The 11,934-nt window shown below is 32.9% G+C and overlaps 1 protein-coding gene across 1 annotated transcript; it reads left to right on the top strand.

The window, feature by feature from the left end:
- Window positions 1-9,284: 9,284 nt before the first annotated feature.
- LOC139848072 (ethylene-responsive transcription factor ERF027-like) lies at window positions 9,285-10,206 on the top strand. The gene has a single exon (XM_071837800.1). The coding sequence runs from the start codon at window positions 9,339-9,341 to the stop codon at window positions 9,972-9,974; it is 636 nt and encodes a 211-aa protein (XP_071693901.1). The 5' UTR covers window positions 9,285-9,338; the 3' UTR covers window positions 9,975-10,206.
- Window positions 10,207-11,934: the final 1,728 nt, after the last annotated feature.

Here is an 11,934-nt window from a genome sequence, read left to right on the forward strand (position 1 = left end):
AAACGTCAACAAAAATGTTGGTGAGTTATAGGTTTAACCTATATATTTATCAAATCAAAATAATAGACCACAAGATTTCATATTTCAATATACATCCCATACATAGAGATAAAAATAATTCATATGGTGAACACCTGGTAACCGACATTAACAAGATGCATATAAGAATATCCCCTATCATTCAGGGACATCCATCAGACATGATAAAAAAAAAACTCGGAGTACTAAAGCATCCGCTACAACGGATGAGGTTTGTTGGGCCCAATAAATCTATCTTTAGGATTCACGTCAATTAGTAGACTGGTTTACTAATTCTTAGGTTACCAAGCAAAAAGGGGCATATTCGGCTTCTATCATTCAACCATAGAAAGTAGTTTCATGTATTGTGTCTATTTTGTAAAACATTTATAAAGCTGCATGTATTCTCATCCCAAAAATATTAGATTTTAAAAATGAGACTATAACTCACTTTCACAGATTTTTACTTCGTCGGGAAGTAAGACTTGGCCACGGGTTGATTCACGAATCTATAACAAATATGTATGTATGTATATATATATATATATATATATATATATATATATATATATATATATATATATATATATATATATATATATATATATATATATATATATCAAAGTATGATCAAAATATAATTACAACATTTTTAATTACATTTTAATGATTTGAGTTTGTTAAGTCAGCAGTCCTCGTTACCTACAACTAGTTGTTCACAGTTAGATGTACAGAAATAAAGCAATATATATTATCTCGAATCAATCCACGACCTCATGTTTACAAGTCTCAATCTAGATCACAACTCAAAGTATATATAATATTTTGGAATCAACCTCAACCCTGTATAGCTAACTCCAACATTACTGCATATAGAGTGTCTATGGTTGTTCCGAAATATATATATATATAGATGGGTCGATATGATATGTCAAAACATCGTATTCGTGTCTATGGTATCCCAAGATTACATAATATATGTTAGAATACATGTATAATACAATATAAGCTAGCTAGGATATGATTACCATAGATTTGTTACTAATTTTCACGTAGCTACAACAAGAAAAATTATCCAATCTTGTTTTACCCATAACTTCTTCGTTTAAAATCCGTTTTGAGTGATTAAAGTTGCTATGGTTTCATATTGAACTTAAGTTTATGAATCTAAACAGAAAAAGTATAAGTTTATAGTTGGAAATACAAATTACAAGTCATTTTTGTAAAGGTAGTCATTTCAGTCGAAAGAACGACGTCTAGATGACTATTTTGGAAAATATACTTTCACTTTGAGTTTAACCATGTTTTTTGGATATAGTTTAATGTTCATAAGAAAAATTATTTTCCCAGAAGAACAACTTTTAAATCAAAGTTTATCATAGTTTTAAATTAACTAACCCAAAACAGCCAGCGGTGTTACTACGACGGCGTATATCCGATTTTACGGTGTTTTTCGTGTTTTCAGGTTTTAAATCATTAAGTTAGCATATCATATAGATATAGAACATGTGTTTAGTTAATTTTAAAAGTCAAGTTAGAAGGATTAACTTTTGTTTGCGAACAAGTTTAGAATTAACTAAACTATGTTCTAGTGATTACAAGTTTAAACCTTCGAATAAGGTAGTTTTATATATATGAATCGAATGATGTTATGAACATCATTACTACCTCAGGTTTTGTGGATAAACCTACTGGAAATTAGAAAAATAGATCTAGCTTCAAAGGATCCTTGGATGGCTTGAAAGTTCTTGAAGTAGAATCATGACACGAAAACAAGTTCAAGTAAGATTTCCACTCGAAATAAGATTGTTAAAGTTATAGAAATTGAATCAAAGTTTGAATATGAGTATTACCTTATATTAGAAAGATATCTTACTACAAATAAGAAATATTTCTTAAGGTTGGATGATCACTCAAAGTGGATTTGCAAGATTGGAAGTAAGCTAGCAAACTTGGAAGTGTTGTTGGTGTGTTCTTGAGTAGTTGTTTTGTAACTTGGTTTATGTATGGATTTATGAACTAGATTGAGCTAGATTTTGATTAAGATGATGAAGAAAACTTAGAACAAAGTAAGAACACTTGAGAGAGATTAATTTGATTCAATAAAATTGCAAAGTGAATGTGTTTGTGAGTACCATACTCCATTGAATTAGTAGTCTCCATATAGGCTCCATTAGTTTATAATTTTGTGAGATATTTCATGCTAGATGTTAAATGATGGTTCCCACATGGTTAGGTGACTCACATGGGCTGCTAAGAGCTGATCATTAGAGTGTATATACCAATAGTAAATACATTTAGAAGCTGTGTATTGTATGAGTACAGATACGAGTGCATACGAGTAGAATTGTTGATGAAAATGAATGAGGATGTAATTGTAAGCATTTTTGTTAAGTAGAAGTACTTTGATAAATGTCTTGAAGTCTTTCAAAATTGTATAAATACATATTAAAATACTACATGTATATACATTTTAACTGAATCATTAAGTCATCCTTAGTCGTTACATGTAAGTGTTGTTTTGAAACCTTTAAGTTAACGATCTTGTCTAATGTTGTTAACCCATTATTTATTATATCTAATGAGATGTTAAATTATTATATTAACATGACAATATGATGTATTAATATATCTTAATATGATATATATATATATATATGTATATATTTAAAGGTCGTTACAACGATAATCGTTACATATATGTCTCGTTTTGAAACCCTTAAGTTAGTAGTCTTGTTTTTACATATGTAGTTCATTGTTAATACACTTAATGATATGTTTACTTATCATTTAACATATTTAAACATAGTGTAACAATATCTTAATATGATTCATATGTATTTAGTAAGACGTTGTTATAACGATAATCGTTATATATATCGTTTCGAGTTTCTTAATTCAATAAACTCATTTTTGTATAAAATTCATTGTTAAAAAAAAAAAAAAAAACTTAGTGAGATACTTTCTTATCATAATATCATGTTAACTATATATATATATATATATATATATATATATATATATATATATATATATATATATATATATATATATATATATATATATCCATATATATATATAACATCATATAATTTTTACAAGTTTTAACGTTCGTGAATCGCCGGTCAACTTGGGTGGTCAATTGTCTACATGAAACCTATTTCAATTAATCAAGTCTTAAAAAGTTTGATTGCTTAACATGTTGGAAACACTTAATCATGTAAATAACAATTTCATTTAATATATATAAACATGGAAAAGATTGGGTCACTACATTACAGACGAGATCTGGACCATTACAAGTGCTGACATTCTCTAGACCGCTCCTATTACAATCTTCGGCGTTCGCCTCCGGGTACATAATTTCCCGCTCGGAGGTGAGAAGACCTTGAAAGCTCTAGTGAGAGAAAGTGTATTGTAGTGAGAGAGTGAAGAGAGATGTGTTGAAATTGGATGATAAAAAGCCTTTAAACAAGCACAAAATTTGCCTGCAAATGGCTGGCAGGCCGTTTGGCATGCCGTTTGGCAAGCCGTTTGCAGAGCCCGTTTGCTAAGGCAAGCCGTTTAACGAGGTCGTTCGATCTGGGCGTTTGGAAGACCGTTTGGCAGCCCGTTTGGCAAGCCGTTTGGCTTGCTGATTCCCTGGATCGCAACTTGATTTCTTGTATTTCACCGTTTTCGCTGTAGAATCTTCGTTTTAGCTCCGTTTCTCTTGATTCTTTTTGCATCGTCTTCGTAATTAATTTATCTACAAATTTAACAGAAAAAGTGATTATTTTTCGGACAAAGTTTTGAACTTTATACTTTTGGGACTCAATATCGGGGGTAAAAACATGACTTTTTAGCCGATATCAGTAACTCTCGGAGACCTGATTCAGGTTTAGTCAATTCTGAAAAAAGTTTTGGTTACATAAAACTTGTCTAGTGTAACAACTAGCATATATGTTTTAAACTTATCTAATGTAACAACTAGCTTGACCTTTACAAAACTAAAAACATTTTCTGAAGATCATGTTTTCCCCGAGGATCAAATTTTTATGGATGATACATCACTGGTTATCATTTAACTTCCTCCACAACTAGCATCAATTTCAACCACCACACACATCCCGTTACAACTGGTTATGAAATTTTGATCATTGTAACTTTGTCTTTGTAATTGTATTAACTCAAGTTCATGATGTATTAGTTTCACAAAAACATCATGAGGGGGATGTATTTGATACTTACTCATGCGAAGATTCTACAAAGATGACAAAGACAAGACAGAGTTACTTCACCCAAATGAAGTTTAAAGCTTCCACGTCGACAAACTCTGATATATCACCAAATATCAAGTTCCCACATCAGTAACTCGAAAGACATCACCAAACTTTGATGCACCATTAATAGTTTATCTTCAATCAAGCCTACAAAATAATCAAAGCTTCCACGCCAATGCTACGAAGTTCAACAACAACAACAACAACAACAGCAGCAGCAGCAGCAACAGCAACAACATTGTCCAATTGAGGGAGAGCAAGAGATAATGTATCAATCTATAGGGAGCAAGAGAAGATCTCACCACCCAAGCTTCCTCTTACGAAACATCTCTCTCATCAAAAAATCAAGATGACATTGCTTCGCATCATTTCAAGACAAGACACAATAAACAACTAAGAGACGTTCATTATCAAGAGAATCTCCATAAGAAGAAGATTCGATCGAAAAAACACAAGTGCCTTTCAAGATTATGATAACTTCAATAAGAAGAGGTTTTTCAAGAGTTTAACAATCCAACAGCTAACCTACATCAAAACACAAAGATTTCAAAGTTTATGAGAATTCCAAAAAAAGAATTCTCATCAATTCAAGATATGAAAATGATCAACTAATCTTCACCAACTACCATAAACAACTATATTCAAAAAGATAAAAGAGAACATGACTTACATTCAAGACAAAAGCAACATCAACAAGTCTTCAAAAAAGTCTTCCTTGAAAGATTAAAGACAAGAGATGCACAACGACAAATTACGTCTAAAGGGGGAGATTATTAAACGCTAAATAGATTTAATTTGTGTGATATTGCTCGTATTACACTTAGAAGTATGATGTACCATTTTATATCTTAAATCACCCAAATCTTGTAGGAGTATATGGACTATAAATAGACTCCTTATCCCCTCATCACAAGATAGACCAACACATAAGCCTTCACAATTACACACTCCCCTACACCTACACTTACATACACAACACCAATTCTCTCTAACCTACTTGTAACCTTGATGAATTGTAACACATTGTGAACTACTAATTTAGATTCATAGCAGCATTAGTTCATCATCTTATCATCTTCATCATATCACATACAAATACATACAAATACATATACACATGTACAAACTTTTCTATAAACCGATCAAGAACACGAATCAAACTTGAAACTGTCTTTTCATCAAGTGTGGAGTTTTTACCTCCACAAACTTAGTTTGATAGAATAATTAGAATATATTTTTTGGCGTATCCAGTAGTTTTTAACACCCAAGCTTCCCCTAATTTGTGTTAATGGTGTCATTTGACAAGGGTATTATGTGATTTTAATGATGGAAACAAAGTATTTTAGTGGGTTTTCATGTATATTAAGTTGGGAAGAAGATTGCGCGAAAAGAAGATAAAAGATGCTGAAAATACTGAAAAAATCGACTCTTGCGAGCTGCTACGAAGTTGGCCTTAACTTGGGCATACGTCCTCCGATTGAGGTGATTTAAAAGCCCAAATGTCTATATTTCAAAGATCTAAAACTTTAGCTTATATGGGTTGGCTTAAACTACGCCAATGTTAGTTGCAAAACAGTAAAAAATAAAAATAAAAAGGTCATGTGGTGGCGTATTTTTAAACCCAAATTTACGCCTTTACATTTTTCAGCCGAAACGTACGCCCGGGTCGAGATAGGTGAGTTTTGGAAGGCCTATTTTCATGAGATATTGACTTAGGGGAAAAGATATTTTATTCCTATTTAAACTAAACCCCTAGTCACGATTTCAGCTCTCTCCCAACTCAGTTTTTGAGCTCCAAGCATCAACCCTAACACCAAATTTATCATCTTTTCAAGGATCAAAGGCATGTTCATCATGGTTTATCAAAGATTCATCATGTTCTTCATCATCATCATGCAAGGCTAATCTCCTTACTTTATTCCTTTCGATGAACTTTTGATGTATTGTTTATTCATTCAATTATATGTGTGGTTTGTAATATTACAATGATAAACTCTTTTGATTTATGATTTTGTAAACCATTCAATTGATTGTTTAATGCAAGTTGGTTGATTTTAATTATCACAAGACGTATAATTGTGATTTAACAATTGTGCTTGATCCACTTAGTGTTAATTTAGATTAGGATAAAGACAAGTGTTTAGGTTACATTATTGTGCCCAAGATAATTACTTTGACAAATTTAAGAGTTCATGTCTATATGATTTAGATAATAACTTGATAACACACATGTTTGTTTGAATCAATGATACTTAATTGGGATTTGAAAAAGATAAAGGCCTTTTATCCATTGATAACTATTTTTAAATTTGAATCATTTTCATATATTCTTTGCTTGAAGTCATTACTGTTTAAGTCATGTTAGTTTAATTCTCTTAATTAGTTAACATAGTCTAGATTATATCAAACCAACTCCTGAAAATTGATTGCTTTCAACCACAATCTCCCGTGGAACGCACTTTTCTTACTCTAACTAGTTTAAGGTAATTAAGTCATTTTTTATTGGTACTTCGACGCCGACTAATCGCTGATGATGGTGTTGTGCAACGTACATCTTTTACCCTCAAAATTTATATATGATTCAAATACTACAAATAAGAACACACAACTAACGAGCATTTAGAACCCGGTTATTATAGCACTTCGATGTAAGTATTCTTATCAAGTTCGTCCCAAGAGAGCGGTATAAGTCAAGTATTTGAAACTATCAATTGTCCTACGATGATTAGGGGGTTTTGATTGATATTAATTAACAACTCAAACTTACACAATTAAACAAATTTAAACTTAACGAGTAAACAAGTAGCAAGAAACAAGTAACGAAGTACTAAGACTTAAATCAAATTAACTAAGAAGTGTTCACTTATCTAATCCTCTCTATGCTTGGATTGCCCCGTTTTGCCCAAATTGCTATTGCACTAGTTGTTAAACTATTAAATGTTTAGCATTACTACTAAACCTTAAATCAAATAACACTCCACGAATTCACATAAGCATTGTATTCTAAGATCAAGTTAAGCATGATTTGGTCATTGAGATTGAGCTTGGATTGAAATCACTTAGACCCCCAACTATCAAAATCACTTAAGATAATCGGCACTACTACGTTGACTAAAGGCGAATTGAAAACCAACCTAGATCAAGAACACAATCACTTGCAATTCCTAAGCTAGTTGTCTAGATCACCAAAGGTGTTGAAGCACACATTGATTCACTTCTCAAATCACTAAGAGAGATACTCAACATATGTAATCAAAGTCAAGCCTAAAACAAACTCATAGCAATGGATCTTTAGCTAACACAACAATGCATGATCATGTAATTCATTCAAACAACATTATTCAATTGATTTTGGGGCAAACACTAGCATTAGAGATTCATAGATAAGCAAACACAAGAGATTTAGCCAATCATGGCTAAGATCAAACTAATAATAAGCATAGAAACATAAACAATCATCATCTTAAAGTTATTACAAGAAATAGATTCAAAATATGTAAAGTAAAGTTGAGATTACAACCCAAAATGTAAAAGATGAAGATCTAGAGCTAAACAATGATGAATTTAGAGCTAGCTTCCTTGAATCCACCCTTAAACACCAATGGATGATAAAATTAGGGTTTTGTATGTGAAATTCGGACATAAGACGGCTGCTCTCTAAAGATGCATATGAAAAATGACCTAATCTCGTTCCTTTTATAGTGCTGAAAATCTGGGCTGAAACAGCGACAGGAGCGTCGCTTTTGTCTCAGGAGCGGCGCTTTTGGCTTAAATGAAGAGCGCAGCTTTTGATCAGGAACGCCGCTTTTGGCAACATTCAGGAACGGCGCTTTTGGCAACATTCAGGAACGGCGCTTTTGCTTTAGGAGCGCCGCTTTTGGCTGGATAGGAGCGGCGCTCTTGGCTTTAAGAACGGCGCTCTTGCTCACTGATGGAAAATGGAGCCAAAACGTGCATAAGAGCGTCGCTTTTTATGTTGGTGCGGCGCTTTTTCTCCACAGGAGTGGCGCTCTTAGTTGAGGAGCGGCGCTTTTTGAGCTGAATCCTGATTTGCCATTTCCTTGGCCACTTTTGCTCAATATTTGGTCAGTTTTACACCAAATCAAGTCCTTAGCCCTTAAATTACCATTTAGCTCAATAGCACACAAAATAGGCTCCAAGATCATCAAAAATCGAACAAAGTGAGAGAAATATCGCGAGATAAAACATATATAAATGGAGTGATATCAATCGCCCACCAATTTCACACAACTATATGGTGATGATTCATCATCTAGCAGTTTTCCCCTTGAAAAAGATTATTCATCTGTTCATTAAAATAGTTTTGTAAATTGAATAGTTCTTTCATTTGATCTATCCATTTCCATTTAAAGTTTAATAATAACTAACAAAACAAGTAATAACCGCTAAAATGCTATTCAATCATTATTAAAATGGAAAGATGAGTCATATATGTTGACTACATTTAAGAATATTTGGTAAGAAAAAACGAAAAAATTTATACTATAAACAATCCAAATATATCCAAATTATAAAATTGACAGTATCAATAAAACAATCTACACTTAATCAACTAGATAAAAACTTGAATAGAATAGTTGATAGAAAAGAACATTGATTTGGCCATATTAAACAATAATAAAAATAACAATACAATAATCTTACTAAAATATGTTTTTTCTATAACTGTTCATCATCATTACTATAACAATTATTTCCATTTAAAAAAAAAAAAAATACAAATGTGGTAGCTAGCTAATATTCTGCTAACTATAATACATATCACAATCGAAGACTTCTTACACACACAAATGAAAAAACAATAAAACCCTAGTACAACACTTGCTACCCGCGAATTCCCCACGGTTTTTATGAGCTTCAATCCACACATATATATAAACACAATCATATTAAATCTTTACTTCCAATTACATCAACAAAACCCATCACTCTTCCTTTGTTAATCTTGTCTACTTACAACTACACTTTTCACTTTTCTTTTGTGACTACTTTTTGCACTCATATATATATATACATACATAGTATCTGTATATATAGATGGCTGACCCTCCTCCACCTCCACCACCACCACCCCCACTAGATCCTCTTCCTAAAGTCCAATTACCACCTAGACCAACACTCATCATGACTAATTCCTCATCTTCTTCTTCTTCAGCAATCTCGCCCAATCGCCGTAGTCCAGCTTCGAGCGGAAGGCACCCGACGTTTCGAGGGATTCGAAGTCGTAGTGGGAAGTGGGTGTCAGAGATTCGAGAGCCACGTAAAAGCAAACGTATCTGGCTCGGTACATACCCAACGCCTGAGATGGCTGCAGCAGCGTATGACGTGGCTGCTTTAACACTGAAAGGCTCTGATACTATGTTAAATTTCCCGGATCTGGTGGGGTCGTATCCAATTCCAGATATGCCTGAGCCCGCTTTGATACGGAGTGCTGCTGCTGCAGCAGCTCAATTAATGAAGTCTTCAACTGATCAAATAGATTTGATAGATTTACCTGGTGATCAATTGCCGGAGGTAGGTAATGATTTTATGGATGAAGATACAATTTTTGATATGCCGAATTTGTTGGCGGATATGGCGGAAGGAATGCTGATGAGTCCGCCTCGACAACCTAGTAACGATGATCCGTCTCAAGGGGATTCATCTGATTGTGATAATTTATGGAGCTACTAGACTTCATTTGGTATGTTTTAATTTACAAAAAATAATAATTGAATTGATCGAACAAGGGTGAAATGATCGACGAATGAGTCTGTTATCGATTGAGGATAATGCATGCACGATCATCAAGAAGCATGGGATTGTTTTTATATATTTGTGATTGAAATCAAGGATATTGTATAGGAAATATATATATATAATGATGTTTTTCAATGTTATTTTTTAGTCCTTCAGAACACACACACACACACAGAGTACACCTAGCTATATATGGTGGTAGATAAGTGGATCAGACACCAAATTTGAAGGACGACATTTGAGCATTGTTATGGTAAATCTTTATGTACCCTCAGATTTTATCATCATATCTATCAAGTAATATTTTATATTCTATAGACATAGTTCTATTATCTATTAGTATTAGTACATTTCTGAATTAAACTTTGCATTACCATTCAAATTCAAACTAGTCATGTAAGAAGGAAATTTGGCCTAGCTGAATTTAGATTAACATTTTCTGATCTAGATATCTAATGGATGAGTTTAACATTGATCATCTCATGTAATACTAGCTAGTAGTACATCTAGGTTTAATTCATTGAATACCATCTTGTTCGATCTGATACTTCAAAATTACCCAAAATCGGCTTTTATCTGTTAAGTACGCACGTTTCATGATCGATTTGATGAAACGCTGTGTAACTTCATGTACCATTTTCCATAGTTAGCGTCTTGCTAGAGTTTTTTTGATTAAAAGTTTGTCTTCTACTATTTAAGAAATATGATTTAATGATAAGTATTATGGTCAGCTAGCTTGTTGATCGGCTCATAGTAATGATCATTGTGGAAGTGACTATTACCCGAACCAAGTTTCATTCTGGTAAATGGCCAATTGAACTCAAACTTAATGTTATTCTTTCTTTCTTTTCTCATAGTAATTGTAATTGGTATATAAGTTTGCATGTTTTCAATGTAAGAATTTATAGTTGAAATATGTGTTAGGATATAATCATGATAAAAACGTCGATACTAGTTTGCAAATGAAATACTAGAAATCTGGAATAGCACGTTCTATGTCAATGTCACAACTCATAAGCAAATGGCAAGCAGGTTATTAATTTGTTAATGGTAAATAAATTGATCAGTAAGCTACCTAAATTAAGCTACTCTTTGGTTAATTACGTGTTGAAATTCAATTCAATATCTATTTTATCTTCTACAACGTACGTTTTCCATGATTGTTGTAGTGAAGGGAGAGACCATACGTACGTATCTCTCGATCTATTGATTAATTTGCAGAGTTATAACTCCTCAAATAAATGAAGAAATGTTGTATGTTTAAAATTAAGTTACTTGAGATAGATAATTGTATTTTGTGTGTGGTAATGCATTACAAATTTCCCCGGACGTTTCTGCTGACGAAAAACTGTCGTCAGAAAAAACCTACCAAAAGACAAGAAAATCTTGCTTTTCGACGGTCGTTGTAAGAGACAAAAAGCATCATCGGCAATAGGTTGGGAGGTTTTGCAAACCTCCTGATTAAGTTGTCGACTAAAACTACATGTCATCCGCGTCAGTCATTGCAAATGACAAGTAGTCGTGTTTGTCGTCTATAATTTATTTTCCTTGTAGTGATGGTTCAATCGACAATCCAGTTTGCCCTAAAATCGACTACGTATACGTATATTTATAATATGGAACATAATTACCTCACCCTACAGTTGTAGTTATGTGATGATTAAATTCGAACCCATGGACCATGGTCTTGTACCATACTTGACAAACATGCATATACACTCATTACCTACTTATAAAATCTTACATAAAGTTTAGGTGGTTAGTGGTTAAGAGATTGTTCAGCTTGAATGGGTCAGCAGTCAGTGTTAAAGCATTCGGCATCTTCAATCATTCAGAGATCAGAAACAAATGCGTTGAATGCTGAATGATTCAACATTCAGCGCTTAATCATTCA

The sequence above is a fragment of the Rutidosis leptorrhynchoides genome, chromosome 5 (assembly GCF_046630445.1).
Source record: "Rutidosis leptorrhynchoides isolate AG116_Rl617_1_P2 chromosome 5, CSIRO_AGI_Rlap_v1, whole genome shotgun sequence".
Lineage (NCBI taxonomy): Eukaryota > Viridiplantae > Streptophyta > Magnoliopsida > Asterales > Asteraceae > Rutidosis > Rutidosis leptorrhynchoides.

Excerpts from the sequence above, each read along its gene's own strand:
- LOC139848072 (XM_071837800.1), top strand. The coding sequence starts at position 9,339 with ATGGCTGACCCTCCTCCACCTCCACCACCACCACCCCCACTAGATCCT.